Source organism: Hyaena hyaena, unplaced genomic scaffold (genome assembly GCF_003009895.1).
Source record: "Hyaena hyaena isolate Hyena2069 unplaced genomic scaffold, ASM300989v1 scaffold_2251, whole genome shotgun sequence".
NCBI classification, from domain to species: Eukaryota; Metazoa; Chordata; class Mammalia; order Carnivora; family Hyaenidae; genus Hyaena; species Hyaena hyaena.
Window position 1 is genome coordinate 62,572 of NW_024082785.1, and position 22,774 is coordinate 85,345.

Sequence of the window (22,774 nt, forward strand, 5' to 3'; positions counted from 1 at the left end):
GGACAGAGAGAGAGAGGGAGGGAGACACAGACTCTGAAGCAGGCTCCAGGCTCCGAGTTGTCAGCACTGAGCCCGATGTGGGGCTCAAACCCATCAACAGCAAGATCATGACCTGAGCTAAAGTCAGACACTTAACCGACTGAGCCACCCAGGCGCCCCAGGAATTAGTGACTCACTCTTTTTTTTTCTTTTAATTTTTAATGTTTATTTATTCCTGAGAGAGAGGGAGAGAGAGAGATAGAGCATGAGTCGGGGAGGACAGAGAGAGAGAGGGAGGGAGACACAGACTCTGAAGCAGGCTCCAGGCTCCGAGTTGTCAGCACTGAGCCCGATGTGGGGCTCAAACCCATCAACAGCAAGATCATGACCTGAGCTAAAGTCAGACACTTAACCGACTGAGCCACCCAGGCGCCCCAGGAATTAGTGACTCACTCTTTTTTTTTCTTTTAATTTTTAATGTTTATTTATTCCTGAGAGAGAGGGAGAGAGAGAGATAGAGCATGAGTCGGGGAGGACAGAGAGAGAGAGGGAGGGAGACACAGACTCTGAAGCAGGCTCCAGGCTCCGAGTTGTCAGCACTGAGCCCGATGTGGGGCTCAAACCCATCAACAGCAAGATCATGACCTGAGCTAAAGTCAGACACTTAACCGACTGAGCCACCCAGGCGCCCCAGGAATTAGTGACTCACTCTTTTTTTTTCTTTTAATTTTTAATGTTTATTTATTCCTGAGAGAGAGGGAGAGAGAGAGATAGAGCATGAGTCGGGGAGGACAGAGAGAGAGAGGGAGGGAGACACAGACTCTGAAGCAGGCTCCAGGCTCCGAGTTGTCAGCACTGAGCCCGATGTGGGGCTCAAACCCATCAACAGCAAGATCATGACCTGAGCTAAAGTCAGACACTTAACCGACTGAGCCACCCAGGCGCCCCAGGAATTAGTGACTCACTCTTTTTTTTTCTTTTAATTTTTAATGTTTATTTATTCCTGAGAGAGAGGGAGAGAGAGAGATAGAGCATGAGTCGGGGAGGACAGAGAGAGAGAGGGAGGGAGACACAGACTCTGAAGCAGGCTCCAGGCTCCGAGTTGTCAGCACTGAGCCCGATGTGGGGCTCAAACCCATCAACAGCAAGATCATGACCTGAGCTAAAGTCAGACACTTAACCGACTGAGCCACCCAGGCGCCCCAGGAATTAGTGACTCACTCTTTTTTTTTCTTTTAATTTTTAATGTTTATTTATTCCTGAGAGAGAGGGAGAGAGAGAGATAGAGCATGAGTCGGGGAGGACAGAGAGAGAGAGGGAGGGAGACACAGACTCTGAAGCAGGCTCCAGGCTCCGAGTTGTCAGCACTGAGCCCGATGTGGGGCTCAAACCCATCAACAGCAAGATCATGACCTGAGCTAAAGTCAGACACTTAACCGACTGAGCCACCCAGGCGCCCCAGGAATTAGTGACTCACTCTTTTTTTTTCTTTTAATTTTTAATGTTTATTTATTCCTGAGAGAGAGGGAGAGAGAGAGATAGAGCATGAGTCGGGGAGGACAGAGAGAGAGAGGGAGGGAGACACAGACTCTGAAGCAGGCTCCAGGCTCCGAGTTGTCAGCACTGAGCCCGATGTGGGGCTCAAACCCATCAACAGCAAGATCATGACCTGAGCTAAAGTCAGACACTTAACCGACTGAGCCACCCAGGCGCCCCAGGAATTAGTGACTCACTCTTTTTTTTTCTTTTAATTTTTAATGTTTATTTATTCCTGAGAGAGAGGGAGAGAGAGAGATAGAGCATGAGTCGGGGAGGACAGAGAGAGAGAGGGAGGGAGACACAGACTCTGAAGCAGGCTCCAGGCTCCGAGTTGTCAGCACTGAGCCCGATGTGGGGCTCAAACCCATCAACAGCAAGATCATGACCTGAGCTAAAGTCAGACACTTAACCGACTGAGCCACCCAGGCGCCCCAGGAATTAGTGACTCACTCTTTTTTTTTCTTTTAATTTTTAATGTTTATTTATTCCTGAGAGAGAGGGAGAGAGAGAGATAGAGCATGAGTCGGGGAGGACAGAGAGAGAGAGGGAGGGAGACACAGACTCTGAAGCAGGCTCCAGGCTCCGAGTTGTCAGCACTGAGCCCGATGTGGGGCTCAAACCCATCAACAGCAAGATCATGACCTGAGCTAAAGTCAGACACTTAACCGACTGAGCCACCCAGGCGCCCCAGGAATTAGTGACTCACTCTTTTTTTTTCTTTTAATTTTTAATGTTTATTTATTCCTGAGAGAGAGGGAGAGAGAGAGATAGAGCATGAGTCGGGGAGGACAGAGAGAGAGAGGGAGGGAGACACAGACTCTGAAGCAGGCTCCAGGCTCCGAGTTGTCAGCACTGAGCCCGATGTGGGGCTCAAACCCATCAACAGCAAGATCATGACCTGAGCTAAAGTCAGACACTTAACCGACTGAGCCACCCAGGCGCCCCAGGAATTAGTGACTCACTCTTTTTTTTTCTTTTAATTTTTAATGTTTATTTATTCCTGAGAGAGAGGGAGAGAGAGAGATAGAGCATGAGTCGGGGAGGACAGAGAGAGAGAGGGAGGGAGACACAGACTCTGAAGCAGGCTCCAGGCTCCGAGTTGTCAGCACTGAGCCCGATGTGGGGCTCAAACCCATCAACAGCAAGATCATGACCTGAGCTAAAGTCAGACACTTAACCGACTGAGCCACCCAGGCGCCCCAGGAATTAGTGACTCACTCTTTTTTTTTCTTTTAATTTTTAATGTTTATTTATTCCTGAGAGAGAGGGAGAGAGAGAGATAGAGCATGAGTCGGGGAGGACAGAGAGAGAGAGGGAGGGAGACACAGACTCTGAAGCAGGCTCCAGGCTCCGAGTTGTCAGCACTGAGCCCGATGTGGGGCTCAAACCCATCAACAGCAAGATCATGACCTGAGCTAAAGTCAGACACTTAACCGACTGAGCCACCCAGGCGCCCCAGGAATTAGTGACTCACTCTTTTTTTTTCTTTTAATTTTTAATGTTTATTTATTCCTGAGAGAGAGGGAGAGAGAGAGATAGAGCATGAGTCGGGGAGGACAGAGAGAGAGAGGGAGGGAGACACAGACTCTGAAGCAGGCTCCAGGCTCCGAGTTGTCAGCACTGAGCCCGATGTGGGGCTCAAACCCATCAACAGCAAGATCATGACCTGAGCTAAAGTCAGACACTTAACCGACTGAGCCACCCAGGCGCCCCAGGAATTAGTGACTCACTCTTTTTTTTTCTTTTAATTTTTAATGTTTATTTATTCCTGAGAGAGAGGGAGAGAGAGAGATAGAGCATGAGTCGGGGAGGACAGAGAGAGAGAGGGAGGGAGACACAGACTCTGAAGCAGGCTCCAGGCTCCGAGTTGTCAGCACTGAGCCCGATGTGGGGCTCAAACCCATCAACAGCAAGATCATGACCTGAGCTAAAGTCAGACACTTAACCGACTGAGCCACCCAGGCGCCCCAGGAATTAGTGACTCACTCTTTTTTTTTCTTTTAATTTTTAATGTTTATTTATTCCTGAGAGAGAGGGAGAGAGAGAGATAGAGCATGAGTCGGGGAGGACAGAGAGAGAGAGGGAGGGAGACACAGACTCTGAAGCAGGCTCCAGGCTCCGAGTTGTCAGCACTGAGCCCGATGTGGGGCTCAAACCCATCAACAGCAAGATCATGACCTGAGCTAAAGTCAGACACTTAACCGACTGAGCCACCCAGGCGCCCCAGGAATTAGTGACTCACTCTTTTTTTTTCTTTTAATTTTTAATGTTTATTTATTCCTGAGAGAGAGGGAGAGAGAGAGATAGAGCATGAGTCGGGGAGGACAGAGAGAGAGAGGGAGGGAGACACAGACTCTGAAGCAGGCTCCAGGCTCCGAGTTGTCAGCACTGAGCCCGATGTGGGGCTCAAACCCATCAACAGCAAGATCATGACCTGAGCTAAAGTCAGACACTTAACCGACTGAGCCACCCAGGCGCCCCAGGAATTAGTGACTCACTCTTTTTTTTTCTTTTAATTTTTAATGTTTATTTATTCCTGAGAGAGAGGGAGAGAGAGAGATAGAGCATGAGTCGGGGAGGACAGAGAGAGAGAGGGAGGGAGACACAGACTCTGAAGCAGGCTCCAGGCTCCGAGTTGTCAGCACTGAGCCCGATGTGGGGCTCAAACCCATCAACAGCAAGATCATGACCTGAGCTAAAGTCAGACACTTAACCGACTGAGCCACCCAGGCGCCCCAGGAATTAGTGACTCACTCTTTTTTTTTCTTTTAATTTTTAATGTTTATTTATTCCTGAGAGAGAGGGAGAGAGAGAGATAGAGCATGAGTCGGGGAGGACAGAGAGAGAGAGGGAGGGAGACACAGACTCTGAAGCAGGCTCCAGGCTCCGAGTTGTCAGCACTGAGCCCGATGTGGGGCTCAAACCCATCAACAGCAAGATCATGACCTGAGCTAAAGTCAGACACTTAACCGACTGAGCCACCCAGGCGCCCCAGGAATTAGTGACTCACTCTTTTTTTTTCTTTTAATTTTTAATGTTTATTTATTCCTGAGAGAGAGGGAGAGAGAGAGATAGAGCATGAGTCGGGGAGGACAGAGAGAGAGAGGGAGGGAGACACAGACTCTGAAGCAGGCTCCAGGCTCCGAGTTGTCAGCACTGAGCCCGATGTGGGGCTCAAACCCATCAACAGCAAGATCATGACCTGAGCTAAAGTCAGACACTTAACCGACTGAGCCACCCAGGCGCCCCAGGAATTAGTGACTCACTCTTTTTTTTTCTTTTAATTTTTAATGTTTATTTATTCCTGAGAGAGAGGGAGAGAGAGAGATAGAGCATGAGTCGGGGAGGACAGAGAGAGAGAGGGAGGGAGACACAGACTCTGAAGCAGGCTCCAGGCTCCGAGTTGTCAGCACTGAGCCCGATGTGGGGCTCAAACCCATCAACAGCAAGATCATGACCTGAGCTAAAGTCAGACACTTAACCGACTGAGCCACCCAGGCGCCCCAGGAATTAGTGACTCACTCTTTTTTTTTCTTTTAATTTTTAATGTTTATTTATTCCTGAGAGAGAGGGAGAGAGAGAGATAGAGCATGAGTCGGGGAGGACAGAGAGAGAGAGGGAGGGAGACACAGACTCTGAAGCAGGCTCCAGGCTCCGAGTTGTCAGCACTGAGCCCGATGTGGGGCTCAAACCCATCAACAGCAAGATCATGACCTGAGCTAAAGTCAGACACTTAACCGACTGAGCCACCCAGGCGCCCCAGGAATTAGTGACTCACTCTTTTTTTTTCTTTTAATTTTTAATGTTTATTTATTCCTGAGAGAGAGGGAGAGAGAGAGATAGAGCATGAGTCGGGGAGGACAGAGAGAGAGAGGGAGGGAGACACAGACTCTGAAGCAGGCTCCAGGCTCCGAGTTGTCAGCACTGAGCCCGATGTGGGGCTCAAACCCATCAACAGCAAGATCATGACCTGAGCTAAAGTCAGACACTTAACCGACTGAGCCACCCAGGCGCCCCAGGAATTAGTGACTCACTCTTTTTTTTTCTTTTAATTTTTAATGTTTATTTATTCCTGAGAGAGAGGGAGAGAGAGAGATAGAGCATGAGTCGGGGAGGACAGAGAGAGAGAGGGAGGGAGACACAGACTCTGAAGCAGGCTCCAGGCTCCGAGTTGTCAGCACTGAGCCCGATGTGGGGCTCAAACCCATCAACAGCAAGATCATGACCTGAGCTAAAGTCAGACACTTAACCGACTGAGCCACCCAGGCGCCCCAGGAATTAGTGACTCACTCTTTTTTTTTCTTTTAATTTTTAATGTTTATTTATTCCTGAGAGAGAGGGAGAGAGAGAGATAGAGCATGAGTCGGGGAGGACAGAGAGAGAGAGGGAGGGAGACACAGACTCTGAAGCAGGCTCCAGGCTCCGAGTTGTCAGCACTGAGCCCGATGTGGGGCTCAAACCCATCAACAGCAAGATCATGACCTGAGCTAAAGTCAGACACTTAACCGACTGAGCCACCCAGGCGCCCCAGGAATTAGTGACTCACTCTTTTTTTTTCTTTTAATTTTTAATGTTTATTTATTCCTGAGAGAGAGGGAGAGAGAGAGATAGAGCATGAGTCGGGGAGGACAGAGAGAGAGAGGGAGGGAGACACAGACTCTGAAGCAGGCTCCAGGCTCCGAGTTGTCAGCACTGAGCCCGATGTGGGGCTCAAACCCATCAACAGCAAGATCATGACCTGAGCTAAAGTCAGACACTTAACCGACTGAGCCACCCAGGCGCCCCAGGAATTAGTGACTCACTCTTTTTTTTTCTTTTAATTTTTAATGTTTATTTATTCCTGAGAGAGAGGGAGAGAGAGAGATAGAGCATGAGTCGGGGAGGACAGAGAGAGAGAGGGAGGGAGACACAGACTCTGAAGCAGGCTCCAGGCTCCGAGTTGTCAGCACTGAGCCCGATGTGGGGCTCAAACCCATCAACAGCAAGATCATGACCTGAGCTAAAGTCAGACACTTAACCGACTGAGCCACCCAGGCGCCCCAGGAATTAGTGACTCACTCTTTTTTTTTCTTTTAATTTTTAATGTTTATTTATTCCTGAGAGAGAGGGAGAGAGAGAGATAGAGCATGAGTCGGGGAGGACAGAGAGAGAGAGGGAGGGAGACACAGACTCTGAAGCAGGCTCCAGGCTCCGAGTTGTCAGCACTGAGCCCGATGTGGGGCTCAAACCCATCAACAGCAAGATCATGACCTGAGCTAAAGTCAGACACTTAACCGACTGAGCCACCCAGGCGCCCCAGGAATTAGTGACTCACTCTTTTTTTTTCTTTTAATTTTTAATGTTTATTTATTCCTGAGAGAGAGGGAGAGAGAGAGATAGAGCATGAGTCGGGGAGGACAGAGAGAGAGAGGGAGGGAGACACAGACTCTGAAGCAGGCTCCAGGCTCCGAGTTGTCAGCACTGAGCCCGATGTGGGGCTCAAACCCATCAACAGCAAGATCATGACCTGAGCTAAAGTCAGACACTTAACCGACTGAGCCACCCAGGCGCCCCAGGAATTAGTGACTCACTCTTTTTTTTTCTTTTAATTTTTAATGTTTATTTATTCCTGAGAGAGAGGGAGAGAGAGAGATAGAGCATGAGTCGGGGAGGACAGAGAGAGAGAGGGAGGGAGACACAGACTCTGAAGCAGGCTCCAGGCTCCGAGTTGTCAGCACTGAGCCCGATGTGGGGCTCAAACCCATCAACAGCAAGATCATGACCTGAGCTAAAGTCAGACACTTAACCGACTGAGCCACCCAGGCGCCCCAGGAATTAGTGACTCACTCTTTTTTTTTCTTTTAATTTTTAATGTTTATTTATTCCTGAGAGAGAGGGAGAGAGAGAGATAGAGCATGAGTCGGGGAGGACAGAGAGAGAGAGGGAGGGAGACACAGACTCTGAAGCAGGCTCCAGGCTCCGAGTTGTCAGCACTGAGCCCGATGTGGGGCTCAAACCCATCAACAGCAAGATCATGACCTGAGCTAAAGTCAGACACTTAACCGACTGAGCCACCCAGGCGCCCCAGGAATTAGTGACTCACTCTTTTTTTTTCTTTTAATTTTTAATGTTTATTTATTCCTGAGAGAGAGGGAGAGAGAGAGATAGAGCATGAGTCGGGGAGGACAGAGAGAGAGAGGGAGGGAGACACAGACTCTGAAGCAGGCTCCAGGCTCCGAGTTGTCAGCACTGAGCCCGATGTGGGGCTCAAACCCATCAACAGCAAGATCATGACCTGAGCTAAAGTCAGACACTTAACCGACTGAGCCACCCAGGCGCCCCAGGAATTAGTGACTCACTCTTTTTTTTTCTTTTAATTTTTAATGTTTATTTATTCCTGAGAGAGAGGGAGAGAGAGAGATAGAGCATGAGTCGGGGAGGACAGAGAGAGAGAGGGAGGGAGACACAGACTCTGAAGCAGGCTCCAGGCTCCGAGTTGTCAGCACTGAGCCCGATGTGGGGCTCAAACCCATCAACAGCAAGATCATGACCTGAGCTAAAGTCAGACACTTAACCGACTGAGCCACCCAGGCGCCCCAGGAATTAGTGACTCACTCTTTTTTTTTCTTTTAATTTTTAATGTTTATTTATTCCTGAGAGAGAGGGAGAGAGAGAGATAGAGCATGAGTCGGGGAGGACAGAGAGAGAGAGGGAGGGAGACACAGACTCTGAAGCAGGCTCCAGGCTCCGAGTTGTCAGCACTGAGCCCGATGTGGGGCTCAAACCCATCAACAGCAAGATCATGACCTGAGCTAAAGTCAGACACTTAACCGACTGAGCCACCCAGGCGCCCCAGGAATTAGTGACTCACTCTTTTTTTTTCTTTTAATTTTTAATGTTTATTTATTCCTGAGAGAGAGGGAGAGAGAGAGATAGAGCATGAGTCGGGGAGGACAGAGAGAGAGAGGGAGGGAGACACAGACTCTGAAGCAGGCTCCAGGCTCCGAGTTGTCAGCACTGAGCCCGATGTGGGGCTCAAACCCATCAACAGCAAGATCATGACCTGAGCTAAAGTCAGACACTTAACCGACTGAGCCACCCAGGCGCCCCAGGAATTAGTGACTCACTCTTTTTTTTTCTTTTAATTTTTAATGTTTATTTATTCCTGAGAGAGAGGGAGAGAGAGAGATAGAGCATGAGTCGGGGAGGACAGAGAGAGAGAGGGAGGGAGACACAGACTCTGAAGCAGGCTCCAGGCTCCGAGTTGTCAGCACTGAGCCCGATGTGGGGCTCAAACCCATCAACAGCAAGATCATGACCTGAGCTAAAGTCAGACACTTAACCGACTGAGCCACCCAGGCGCCCCAGGAATTAGTGACTCACTCTTTTTTTTTCTTTTAATTTTTAATGTTTATTTATTCCTGAGAGAGAGGGAGAGAGAGAGATAGAGCATGAGTCGGGGAGGACAGAGAGAGAGAGGGAGGGAGACACAGACTCTGAAGCAGGCTCCAGGCTCCGAGTTGTCAGCACTGAGCCCGATGTGGGGCTCAAACCCATCAACAGCAAGATCATGACCTGAGCTAAAGTCAGACACTTAACCGACTGAGCCACCCAGGCGCCCCAGGAATTAGTGACTCACTCTTTTTTTTTCTTTTAATTTTTAATGTTTATTTATTCCTGAGAGAGAGGGAGAGAGAGAGATAGAGCATGAGTCGGGGAGGACAGAGAGAGAGAGGGAGGGAGACACAGACTCTGAAGCAGGCTCCAGGCTCCGAGTTGTCAGCACTGAGCCCGATGTGGGGCTCAAACCCATCAACAGCAAGATCATGACCTGAGCTAAAGTCAGACACTTAACCGACTGAGCCACCCAGGCGCCCCAGGAATTAGTGACTCACTCTTTTTTTTTCTTTTAATTTTTAATGTTTATTTATTCCTGAGAGAGAGGGAGAGAGAGAGATAGAGCATGAGTCGGGGAGGACAGAGAGAGAGAGGGAGGGAGACACAGACTCTGAAGCAGGCTCCAGGCTCCGAGTTGTCAGCACTGAGCCCGATGTGGGGCTCAAACCCATCAACAGCAAGATCATGACCTGAGCTAAAGTCAGACACTTAACCGACTGAGCCACCCAGGCGCCCCAGGAATTAGTGACTCACTCTTTTTTTTTCTTTTAATTTTTAATGTTTATTTATTCCTGAGAGAGAGGGAGAGAGAGAGATAGAGCATGAGTCGGGGAGGACAGAGAGAGAGAGGGAGGGAGACACAGACTCTGAAGCAGGCTCCAGGCTCCGAGTTGTCAGCACTGAGCCCGATGTGGGGCTCAAACCCATCAACAGCAAGATCATGACCTGAGCTAAAGTCAGACACTTAACCGACTGAGCCACCCAGGCGCCCCAGGAATTAGTGACTCACTCTTTTTTTTTCTTTTAATTTTTAATGTTTATTTATTCCTGAGAGAGAGGGAGAGAGAGAGATAGAGCATGAGTCGGGGAGGACAGAGAGAGAGAGGGAGGGAGACACAGACTCTGAAGCAGGCTCCAGGCTCCGAGTTGTCAGCACTGAGCCCGATGTGGGGCTCAAACCCATCAACAGCAAGATCATGACCTGAGCTAAAGTCAGACACTTAACCGACTGAGCCACCCAGGCGCCCCAGGAATTAGTGACTCACTCTTTTTTTTTCTTTTAATTTTTAATGTTTATTTATTCCTGAGAGAGAGGGAGAGAGAGAGATAGAGCATGAGTCGGGGAGGACAGAGAGAGAGAGGGAGGGAGACACAGACTCTGAAGCAGGCTCCAGGCTCCGAGTTGTCAGCACTGAGCCCGATGTGGGGCTCAAACCCATCAACAGCAAGATCATGACCTGAGCTAAAGTCAGACACTTAACCGACTGAGCCACCCAGGCGCCCCAGGAATTAGTGACTCACTCTTTTTTTTTCTTTTAATTTTTAATGTTTATTTATTCCTGAGAGAGAGGGAGAGAGAGAGATAGAGCATGAGTCGGGGAGGACAGAGAGAGAGAGGGAGGGAGACACAGACTCTGAAGCAGGCTCCAGGCTCCGAGTTGTCAGCACTGAGCCCGATGTGGGGCTCAAACCCATCAACAGCAAGATCATGACCTGAGCTAAAGTCAGACACTTAACCGACTGAGCCACCCAGGCGCCCCAGGAATTAGTGACTCACTCTTTTTTTTTCTTTTAATTTTTAATGTTTATTTATTCCTGAGAGAGAGGGAGAGAGAGAGATAGAGCATGAGTCGGGGAGGACAGAGAGAGAGAGGGAGGGAGACACAGACTCTGAAGCAGGCTCCAGGCTCCGAGTTGTCAGCACTGAGCCCGATGTGGGGCTCAAACCCATCAACAGCAAGATCATGACCTGAGCTAAAGTCAGACACTTAACCGACTGAGCCACCCAGGCGCCCCAGGAATTAGTGACTCACTCTTTTTTTTTCTTTTAATTTTTAATGTTTATTTATTCCTGAGAGAGAGGGAGAGAGAGAGATAGAGCATGAGTCGGGGAGGACAGAGAGAGAGAGGGAGGGAGACACAGACTCTGAAGCAGGCTCCAGGCTCCGAGTTGTCAGCACTGAGCCCGATGTGGGGCTCAAACCCATCAACAGCAAGATCATGACCTGAGCTAAAGTCAGACACTTAACCGACTGAGCCACCCAGGCGCCCCAGGAATTAGTGACTCACTCTTTTTTTTTCTTTTAATTTTTAATGTTTATTTATTCCTGAGAGAGAGGGAGAGAGAGAGATAGAGCATGAGTCGGGGAGGACAGAGAGAGAGAGGGAGGGAGACACAGACTCTGAAGCAGGCTCCAGGCTCCGAGTTGTCAGCACTGAGCCCGATGTGGGGCTCAAACCCATCAACAGCAAGATCATGACCTGAGCTAAAGTCAGACACTTAACCGACTGAGCCACCCAGGCGCCCCAGGAATTAGTGACTCACTCTTTTTTTTTCTTTTAATTTTTAATGTTTATTTATTCCTGAGAGAGAGGGAGAGAGAGAGATAGAGCATGAGTCGGGGAGGACAGAGAGAGAGAGGGAGGGAGACACAGACTCTGAAGCAGGCTCCAGGCTCCGAGTTGTCAGCACTGAGCCCGATGTGGGGCTCAAACCCATCAACAGCAAGATCATGACCTGAGCTAAAGTCAGACACTTAACCGACTGAGCCACCCAGGCGCCCCAGGAATTAGTGACTCACTCTTTTTTTTTCTTTTAATTTTTAATGTTTATTTATTCCTGAGAGAGAGGGAGAGAGAGAGATAGAGCATGAGTCGGGGAGGACAGAGAGAGAGAGGGAGGGAGACACAGACTCTGAAGCAGGCTCCAGGCTCCGAGTTGTCAGCACTGAGCCCGATGTGGGGCTCAAACCCATCAACAGCAAGATCATGACCTGAGCTAAAGTCAGACACTTAACCGACTGAGCCACCCAGGCGCCCCAGGAATTAGTGACTCACTCTTTTTTTTTCTTTTAATTTTTAATGTTTATTTATTCCTGAGAGAGAGGGAGAGAGAGAGATAGAGCATGAGTCGGGGAGGACAGAGAGAGAGAGGGAGGGAGACACAGACTCTGAAGCAGGCTCCAGGCTCCGAGTTGTCAGCACTGAGCCCGATGTGGGGCTCAAACCCATCAACAGCAAGATCATGACCTGAGCTAAAGTCAGACACTTAACCGACTGAGCCACCCAGGCGCCCCAGGAATTAGTGACTCACTCTTTTTTTTTCTTTTAATTTTTAATGTTTATTTATTCCTGAGAGAGAGGGAGAGAGAGAGATAGAGCATGAGTCGGGGAGGACAGAGAGAGAGAGGGAGGGAGACACAGACTCTGAAGCAGGCTCCAGGCTCCGAGTTGTCAGCACTGAGCCCGATGTGGGGCTCAAACCCATCAACAGCAAGATCATGACCTGAGCTAAAGTCAGACACTTAACCGACTGAGCCACCCAGGCGCCCCAGGAATTAGTGACTCACTCTTTTTTTTTCTTTTAATTTTTAATGTTTATTTATTCCTGAGAGAGAGGGAGAGAGAGAGATAGAGCATGAGTCGGGGAGGACAGAGAGAGAGAGGGAGGGAGACACAGACTCTGAAGCAGGCTCCAGGCTCCGAGTTGTCAGCACTGAGCCCGATGTGGGGCTCAAACCCATCAACAGCAAGATCATGACCTGAGCTAAAGTCAGACACTTAACCGACTGAGCCACCCAGGCGCCCCAGGAATTAGTGACTCACTCTTTTTTTTTCTTTTAATTTTTAATGTTTATTTATTCCTGAGAGAGAGGGAGAGAGAGAGATAGAGCATGAGTCGGGGAGGACAGAGAGAGAGAGGGAGGGAGACACAGACTCTGAAGCAGGCTCCAGGCTCCGAGTTGTCAGCACTGAGCCCGATGTGGGGCTCAAACCCATCAACAGCAAGATCATGACCTGAGCTAAAGTCAGACACTTAACCGACTGAGCCACCCAGGCGCCCCAGGAATTAGTGACTCACTCTTTTTTTTTCTTTTAATTTTTAATGTTTATTTATTCCTGAGAGAGAGGGAGAGAGAGAGATAGAGCATGAGTCGGGGAGGACAGAGAGAGAGAGGGAGGGAGACACAGACTCTGAAGCAGGCTCCAGGCTCCGAGTTGTCAGCACTGAGCCCGATGTGGGGCTCAAACCCATCAACAGCAAGATCATGACCTGAGCTAAAGTCAGACACTTAACCGACTGAGCCACCCAGGCGCCCCAGGAATTAGTGACTCACTCTTTTTTTTTCTTTTAATTTTTAATGTTTATTTATTCCTGAGAGAGAGGGAGAGAGAGAGATAGAGCATGAGTCGGGGAGGACAGAGAGAGAGAGGGAGGGAGACACAGACTCTGAAGCAGGCTCCAGGCTCCGAGTTGTCAGCACTGAGCCCGATGTGGGGCTCAAACCCATCAACAGCAAGATCATGACCTGAGCTAAAGTCAGACACTTAACCGACTGAGCCACCCAGGCGCCCCAGGAATTAGTGACTCACTCTTTTTTTTTCTTTTAATTTTTAATGTTTATTTATTCCTGAGAGAGAGGGAGAGAGAGAGATAGAGCATGAGTCGGGGAGGACAGAGAGAGAGAGGGAGGGAGACACAGACTCTGAAGCAGGCTCCAGGCTCCGAGTTGTCAGCACTGAGCCCGATGTGGGGCTCAAACCCATCAACAGCAAGATCATGACCTGAGCTAAAGTCAGACACTTAACCGACTGAGCCACCCAGGCGCCCCAGGAATTAGTGACTCACTCTTTTTTTTTCTTTTAATTTTTAATGTTTATTTATTCCTGAGAGAGAGGGAGAGAGAGAGATAGAGCATGAGTCGGGGAGGACAGAGAGAGAGAGGGAGGGAGACACAGACTCTGAAGCAGGCTCCAGGCTCCGAGTTGTCAGCACTGAGCCCGATGTGGGGCTCAAACCCATCAACAGCAAGATCATGACCTGAGCTAAAGTCAGACACTTAACCGACTGAGCCACCCAGGCGCCCCAGGAATTAGTGACTCACTCTTTTTTTTTCTTTTAATTTTTAATGTTTATTTATTCCTGAGAGAGAGGGAGAGAGAGAGATAGAGCATGAGTCGGGGAGGACAGAGAGAGAGAGGGAGGGAGACACAGACTCTGAAGCAGGCTCCAGGCTCCGAGTTGTCAGCACTGAGCCCGATGTGGGGCTCAAACCCATCAACAGCAAGATCATGACCTGAGCTAAAGTCAGACACTTAACCGACTGAGCCACCCAGGCGCCCCAGGAATTAGTGACTCACTCTTTTTTTTTCTTTTAATTTTTAATGTTTATTTATTCCTGAGAGAGAGGGAGAGAGAGAGATAGAGCATGAGTCGGGGAGGACAGAGAGAGAGAGGGAGGGAGACACAGACTCTGAAGCAGGCTCCAGGCTCCGAGTTGTCAGCACTGAGCCCGATGTGGGGCTCAAACCCATCAACAGCAAGATCATGACCTGAGCTAAAGTCAGACACTTAACCGACTGAGCCACCCAGGCGCCCCAGGAATTAGTGACTCACTCTTTTTTTTTCTTTTAATTTTTAATGTTTATTTATTCCTGAGAGAGAGGGAGAGAGAGAGATAGAGCATGAGTCGGGGAGGACAGAGAGAGAGAGGGAGGGAGACACAGACTCTGAAGCAGGCTCCAGGCTCCGAGTTGTCAGCACTGAGCCCGATGTGGGGCTCAAACCCATCAACAGCAAGATCATGACCTGAGCTAAAGTCAGACACTTAACCGACTGAGCCACCCAGGCGCCCCAGGAATTAGTGACTCACTCTTAAATGTAAGCCTCTTATTCTCCTTGACTCAGACCGCCCAGGACTCTGTCTTCACCAACTCAGGTTCTGGAGAGAGTGTAAGATGCCACTGATCAAATACCTCAAATGTTTTCTGTGGTGGTGATGGGCCTTGATGATGACTATCATTTTCATATCCTCTGTTCTAGAGTCAGAGTTGGAGGGAAAGAAAGAACTGTCCAGGATTTTGGTGTTTATGGTGGCAATGGTCATTTTGGTGGGCAGGATTCTAGAGGCAGTGACTCTGTGTTTAGTGGAGACTGTGGCATCTGCAGGAATCTGGCAGATTTGGCATGTGGGGTGCAGCCAAAGATGTCCATGAGCTATTCCCACAAGAAGCAGCAGGTGGTAGCTACAGAGAGCCCCTCGGTGGCTTCAACTCACTCTCACATTTACAAGCCTCTCCATGGACCAAGCCTGTGGGGTATGAATGCACTGGAGAAATGTGATCTCTAAGACCAGGTGTTTGCCATTCAGGAGTTTGAGAACCAGTTAAAGAGGTGGATTATAATTAGGCAAAGTAATGTATTGCAAAATGTATTTCACAGAAAACTCTCTCCATGAGATACTCTTGCAGATACTCTTTTCTAAAAATAAGAGGATATATTTACATATTTATTTTTTAATGCTTGCCCAGAATTTTATTTTATTATTATTTTTAAAATGTAATTTATTGTCACGTTAGCTAACATACAGTCGAGTATATACAGTGTACTCTTGGTTTGGGGGGTCAATTCTCATGATTCATTGCTTCCATACAACACCCAGTACTCATCCTAACAGGTGCCCTCCTCAGTGTCCATCACATGGTTTCCCCTCCTCCCCACCCTCTTAAACCACTTAGCACAGTGTTGGCACTTAGCAGGTGCCCAATTAATGAGGAAAGTATGAGTGCATAAGTATTAAAAGCCCTGAGAAATCCTCTACTGAAGAAATTTAGTTTTTAAACTTTGCATTTTGAAATTATTTTAAATTTGCCAAAAAAAGTTGTAAGAAGAATACAAAGAGGTATTATACACTACTCACATTCACCAACTTAACATTTTGCCACATTTTGCTTTATCATTCTCTCTAATTCTCTCTCTCTGCACGTACACACACACACGTATAGATATTTATATGATACACAAATATATTAGATTTTATGTATATATTTATGGATATACATGTCAATATATAGATGTATATACATACCTAATTAATTGTATATATTTATGTATATAATTAATAGGAATAAATACATAAAGTACATACAATTTTCTTCTTGAAACATTTGAGGGTAAATTTCTGATATAATGCCCTTTTACCTCATAAACCAAGAGTAGGAATATTCTTTCAGAACCAGTCTCTCTAAAAATCAGGGAATGTGGTGTTGATATAATACTATTGTTTAATCTGTAACCCCTCTGCAACATATTCCAGTTTCCCCAATAATCTCATTTTTAGCTTCTCCTCCAAGCCTGGGACCCAGGGTCATACGGTGCAGTCAGTTTCCATGTCTCTTAGCTTCCGTCGAGCTGGAATGGTTTGTTAGCTTTCCTTGTCTTTTGTGACACCGATGTTTACGAAGAGAATAGACCATTATTTCTTAAAATGTCTCTCATTTTGAGTTTATGTCCTGCTTTCTTATGATTAGATTCAGAGTCTGCACTTCGGGCAGGAATTCCAGAGAAGTGATAAGTGTTTCTCGATGCGTTACAGTTGGGAGGCCCATGATATCAGCCTCCTCCATTATTTGGGATGTGAACTGTGATCACTTGGTTATGGTGGTATCCACCAGTTTTCTCCACAGTAAAATTACTTTTTTACCTTTTATAGTTAATCAATAATCCATGAGAAGATACTTTAAGTCTGTGAAACTATCTTGATGATCAACCTTTCACCCAGTAGTTTCAGCTCCCATTGATGATTCTTGACTTGGTCAGTTATTGTGCTGATTGCAAAATTAGGCTAATTGTATTCATCAGTTGGCATTCTTCTGTCAGAAAGAACTTTCTTTCTCTCTGATCTGTTTATTTATTAGTTATCACTTTGGATTCATAAGGGTTTTTTTTTTGACTCACAAGTTTTAATTTCATTTAATGAGTTATAATCCATTAGAGCTATTATTCGTTTTGCTGCTTAAATTATATCAGAGCAATTTGCTGAACCTAGCATTTTCTTTTTTTTTATTTTGTACATTACATGTATTATATACTGTATTCTTACAAGAATGTTATTCTTTTTTTAAAATTTTTTAATTTTTTATGTTTTGAATAGTTTATTGTCAAGTTGGTTTCCACTTATGAACCTAGCATTCTCTAAGCTCATATCCCCATGAAGTGTTTGTCCTTTGGAATGCCCACTGGCATCATGTTGAGAGAGGGTTCTGTGGAAATTGCTGGAGCAGCGCTGCAGCCGTGCTATGACAGTGGTGCAGTCATTCTGTGTAGGAATTCAAGGAAGGTTGGACCACTCATGACTGGGGTGATATACAAAATCTTTGCCAGGGAAGTTTCACTGGAGTAAAAGACTAGGTTGTCAGGAAAGGAGGAGAAGAAAAAGCTGAAAATTAAGATTGGGGACATAATGGAAAAAGGCCTCAGAAGACAGTGTAAGGACCTTGGATGTTATCTTGAACATGTGGGAAGTCAAGGAAAGCACGGAGCAGGGGACAGATGTGATGAAAGCCGAGCTGGAAGAGGAAGCTACAATTTGAGGGGAAGGTAGTCAGCTAAGAGGCTCTTCCTGCCACTTGCAAGAAAGGCGATAGGGATCTTTATTTGTGTGTTTATGACTTCTCTGAGAGAAAAGAAATAGTTCCTCCTGTGCACTTTGTAACCAGGAATTTGAACAAACTGGATCCGTGGGGTGTAATAAGAGAAAACGAATCTGATTCTCCACTTTCCTTGAAACATTCTTCAAGAGGCAAATGCTGGCAGTGTTATGACTTTTTGGGTGGCTCCTAATCACTAACGAAGTCCTAGGGTCATTTCTAAGTTTCCATTCACAGTCTCAATTCAAGATAGAACACCAACATTCTCTCTTTTGCATGGGCTACACTAGGTCCACAGGCAACACCTAGCAAACCTTTGCTCTCCCAAACTCTGAGAGTGCACCCCAATGCCAATACTGCCCTTTCTTCTTCAGCTCGCCTGGTAAGCCTATCTCTAGCTTTTAGATACGCAGACCATTCTATCCCCCATTCTACAAGGGCTGTCTGTTAGCTTCACATGTAGGGTTATGGGAGCCCCCTCACAGAGTTTGAGGTGTGAGGTACATACCTTCTCTCCTCAACCTTAGGAAGATGTAAGACTCACAATACCATTCTCTCTAAAGAAATTCTTGTCATAAATTCTCTGTCTTTAATCATCCCAGTCACCCCAACCCTATTACCCTTGACAATGTATGATGAATATGAGTAGTGAAACAGGTTGTCATGGATTTCCTTTGACTATTTGCATTGAAAAAACTGGCACCTCAATTTGTAGGCAACATTTTCATCTTATTGAGTGTATCATTTGTGGACCTTTGGGTTGAGAGTTCTCCTCCACGTGTGACATGTGTTAGTGGTGTTGGCTGTGATAGCCCAATGCATACAATAGTCCCTGTGTGCACAGGGGAACAGACACACTCTCTGCTGCCTGAGAATGTATGTGCTGGGGGGCATAGCCAGAGATCTACATGCCACCTTTCTTAGCTGCCCCTCACATTCACAGGTGTGATCCAACAGCTGGAAATGAGATGACATGTTTGATTTGAAGGGGGCTCTGCCTTAGCCACCTCAGAATGGCAGGTGCAATACCTGAGCCCTCTGTGGTAGGTCCAGAGAGAAGCACTAAAGTAGAATTTTAGAATTGGAGAATATCGGCAAGTATAGAGGGTGGTTTGTGGTTCATATGTTCATTCTTATGGAATTATCAAGAAAAAGACCTTGGTTTTCATGATATATTTAGCACATCCCTATTAGCTCCACAGACTCTTGGGCTAAGTCTACCTAGGATATATTTTTCTTCTGATTTTATTCTTATAGGTGGTGGAGAAGAATGCAGATCCAGAAACAACCCTTTTGGCCTACCTGAGAAGAAAATGTATCCTGACTTCGGAGGAGGAGGGGGGGTATGAGAAGTCATTCTCTAGGCCTTATGTCATTTTCCAGTGATGGTGGGAGGCCATGAAGTGTCGAGGACAGAGCCCTAGAGCCAGGCTCTGGACGTCTGCATTATAGCTGTGTGACTCAGCAGCTGTGTGACTCTGGGAAGTCATCTGAACTCTCCAGGTGTAAAATTATCAGCTGTCAAATGAGAGGATTCTTCTTGATGTTTCTCAAGATCTCAAGTGGTGCCAAGATTTAATCCAGGGTGTGTAAAATGAATAGCTGTGAGTGGCTCTCATTAGCCCTGGTAAGCTGCACAGCCATTCCCCTTGAGGAGAGGGCCTTCCTCAGATCTCTGCTGATCCACAAAGGGTTTCCTGGGCAATCTTCCTAGTTCTGTGAAGGTGGAAGGAAGGTCAGAGGAAGGAGTGTTTTTTGGGAAAGGGTGCCTGGGCTAGGGAACTGTGTGGAGGTACCATCCACTGTGGAGATGGTGGGTACAAGGAGGCAAGGACAGGGGAGTCCTGAGGGGCACCTGGGATGTCACTCTTCCTTCAGCGCAGGCAGGGTTCGGTAACATCTAAGACCTTGTGTTCTTTCAAAGTAGGAAGGTATTCTGAGACCCTAGAACAGAAACAACAGTGCAAATATAATCGGAGCTGGCATTTAATGAGCACTTACTAGATGTAGATAGAGTTCAAGCTGAGTTTTGTACATGATCTCACTGATCCCCATAGCAGTTCTTTTAACACAACTTTTGACAGAGGAGGAAGTGAGGCCAACACATGGGAGGGACTTGCTGTTGTTCACGTGTTCTGGGCAAATGCTGGCAGAGCCCAGGCTAAAACCCAGAGCCATGCTCTTAACCTCCCACCCATGATGGAAACCCTTCAGGGTTGGTTGTTGGGATGATGCTCATCCTGACTTCCATCAACAAACCTCTGTCACCCTCAGAGGCAGGGATGTCCAGTGGATCATTCAGGTGACATATTTTAGGACAACAAAGGATTTTTTTCAGTTCCCACAGAAACAAGTCTGAAGTCCATGGCCTTACCTCTAGTTCACTCATCTCTTATCAGATGGTGTCTGGCTCTGGTGTACTTTGTCCTGGAGTTTCCATCTGGAGAGTGCAGTCTGGAGTTTCACGGTCCCTGAACTTGGTGGCTCTTTAGCAGAGATGGAATCCCTCGGTAGGAACAGGAGACTACACAGAACTCTATTTCCAGTCTCTTTACCTGGGAGGTCTGAGATGAGAAGTACATTCTCAGAGATGTTGACATCAGTTTTAGTTTTCTAATACTGTGTTGAAAGCCCCAAAATCTCAGACATTCCTAATCATTTTCTAATACAGTGTTGAAGGCCCCAAAGTCTGAGAGGTTCCTGATCATAGCAATTGCTAATTTAAAGGTTGAATCTCAAATGAAATCCCAAACTGAAAGTCTTCACATAAATGAAGGCCAGGTGGCTTTTTGCTGTTTGTGGTGAGAGTTAATTTCTGGGAGTTCTTGAAAAGAAAGAATAAGAAGGGGGAAAAAGAAAGAGCCCAGTCTTAATTTCTACACTGGCTTGCAAAAAGATCCCAGGTCACAAGATTCTGCTGGACTTTGGGCTGCTACCGTTTATTTCCCCATGACTCTATATTGTCTGAATTGCTGCTAACGACATATATTCTGATGAGTGAGAAGAATAACTTAGGACATCAAGAGCTCTTCCCAGATGTGTTTTGAAAGAGGCAGCCGCATGGTGAAGGGGGAGCCCCCAGATCTGGAGTCAGATGATTTTGTTTGGGCCCTTACACATGGTAACATGAGTGACTGTCTTCCTTGCAGGGCTCACATTACCTCCTGGGACTCAGTTTGTTTTGTTTTGTTTTGTTTTAATCTGTGGGGAAATGGTAACTCCTACCCCACTTGCTCACTAAATTATTGCAAAGATTAAATGGTTCCATGGATGTTAAGCATTTTTCAAGTGTAAGATGCTATGTCATCATTAGATATTAATTTTATCTTGCAAATGTGGGAATGACCAGTGATAATGACCTCCATCTTTGGTAGATAACTGGATGGCTTAGAGGTCTGGAGCCTGCAGGGAAAGCAGCAGCAGAGACTGTGCCTCAGGCAAAGGGGCTCCTTTAAGAGTTGTTCTCTAGAATATCCTATTACTTAGGCATGTAAGCAAACTCAAAGTTATCATGTAAGTAATGGCTCCAATATTGGTCCCCAACCTCGAAGAATCTTCATTTTAATTTATGTACACATAGCTTATGGGTGGATATTCAGAAGCCCCTCATCCAACCCTAATTTTGGTTCTTAGACTTAATCAACCCAAAAGGTTCAAGGTGAAAAGGTGGGACTCAGTAGGTCCCAGAACAAATCAATGTCTCTTTTGGCTTCATTGCATACCCAGCCGGGGTGATGTGAGGGCCACCCCACATGCCTGGTTCACTTGCCCAGTGAGACCACGGGTTGGGAGCCTAGAAGACCATGCCAAGAAGATCTCAATGTGAAGAAGAATCTCCAGGATTGGACAGCAGTGGGACTCCAGTCCCAGGGAATACTTGGGTGCTGTCTGATGGGACCTTGATGCCTTTCCTCTTCTGTGCAGTGGGGATGGTCCCATTCTCTGCCTTCCAAGGCACAGTGCAGCCTTTTCTGGAAGAGGAGGCTGTGTGGGTCTGCTGCCTCCCTGGGTTGAGGGGTCTGAGCCTGGGTGTGGCAACGGATGGCTCTGCACAGACACTTCCCAGCGGCCCAGCAAAGACTCTTCTGTGAGTTCATGTTCCTTAACCCTCCACCATCCAGTGGGGCTGAGCGGGACCAAGCTGGGCTGTGGAGAAGGGGGCTGCGGGGCTTGCACGGTGATGCTTTCCAAGTATGATCGTTTCCAGAACAAGATCATGTATCCTTTGCCTGATGGTTTGAGTGTCCATGCAAGGACTGTGATGTAGGGGTCAGGTTGTGAGTGTGTGTGTGTGTGTGTGTGTGTGTGCATGCCCATGAGACCTTTCTAAGACACAGACTCATTTTCTATCCCATGAAATCCTTCAGATGGTCTCCACTGTCTGTGGGATAACGTCCAATTTCTGTGCTTAGCACTAAAGGCCCACACAGGAAGGTGTGCCCCATCTGTGCTCCTCAGTTTTCTCCCTTCAGACACCCAGCACTCCGTCCTTGGGACAACTGTGGACTCCTAACACTCTCTGCCCACTGATTTCCTGGTCTTTGAATAAATTGTTACCAAGTCTTGAGTGTCCTTTTTCTAGGACTTCTGTACTTGGCTAACTCTTGCTAGTTCCTTAGGACAGGGCAAAATATTATCTCCTCCAGGAACCCTCCTTGACCTGCTAAGGTTGTATAGGGTACCCACTGGCTGTGCTGGTCCCACAGTGCCCTGTCCTCAGCTCTCCTGAAATGCTTACAGTAAGCTGTTTAGATTGCATCTTTATGCTGGCTTCTGTTTTCCTGGGTGGACAGCAGACTATCAAAGAAAATCTTACCCACCTCCATTTCCTCAGCCCTCAGCAGAATGCCTGGCATTTGCTGATGTTGAGTAAATGAATGAGTGGTTACAAGAAAAATGGACATCAGGAAGCTCTCTTTAAGGGGATGGTGTCTGATGTTTCCTGGGAATTGCCCCTCCCTTTACTCCACAGAGGATGGGAGAAAAGGAGGTGGGTAAAAGCCCGGGAGCAAAAGTGAGTGGAGAGGCTATGGAAGGGCCCTGCAGAGAGAGAGGCATGTACTGGGCCTGGAATCTGCCAGAAACTTCCTCTTGACCTAGCCTCCAGGGTTGGACTAAGAGGTGACTGCGGGTGACCCTGGGGCCCATGCTCCAGCTCAGAGGCTTAGGATGCACTGACGCCTGTTACACAAGCCTCAGCAGGGGCTCGTGCCCCCACCCCCGGGGTGGG

At 47.3% G+C, this 22,774-nt stretch overlaps 1 protein-coding gene across 3 annotated transcripts in view; it reads left to right on the forward strand.

Moving 5' to 3' along the window:
* Nucleotides 1-22,774, forward strand: part of LOC120227286 (xanthine dehydrogenase/oxidase-like) — an 83,854-nt gene that overhangs the window by 55,160 nt on the left and 5,920 nt on the right. For all 3 annotated transcript variants that reach the window (XM_039225426.1, XM_039225424.1, XM_039225423.1), the window contains 2 exons: nt 18,802-18,859; nt 21,666-21,762. In XM_039225426.1, coding sequence (XP_039081357.1) covers nt 21,725-21,762 — 38 coding nt within the window. In that variant the 5' untranslated portion in view covers nt 18,802-18,859; nt 21,666-21,724. The remainder of the gene's footprint in view (nt 1-18,801; nt 18,860-21,665; nt 21,763-22,774) is intronic.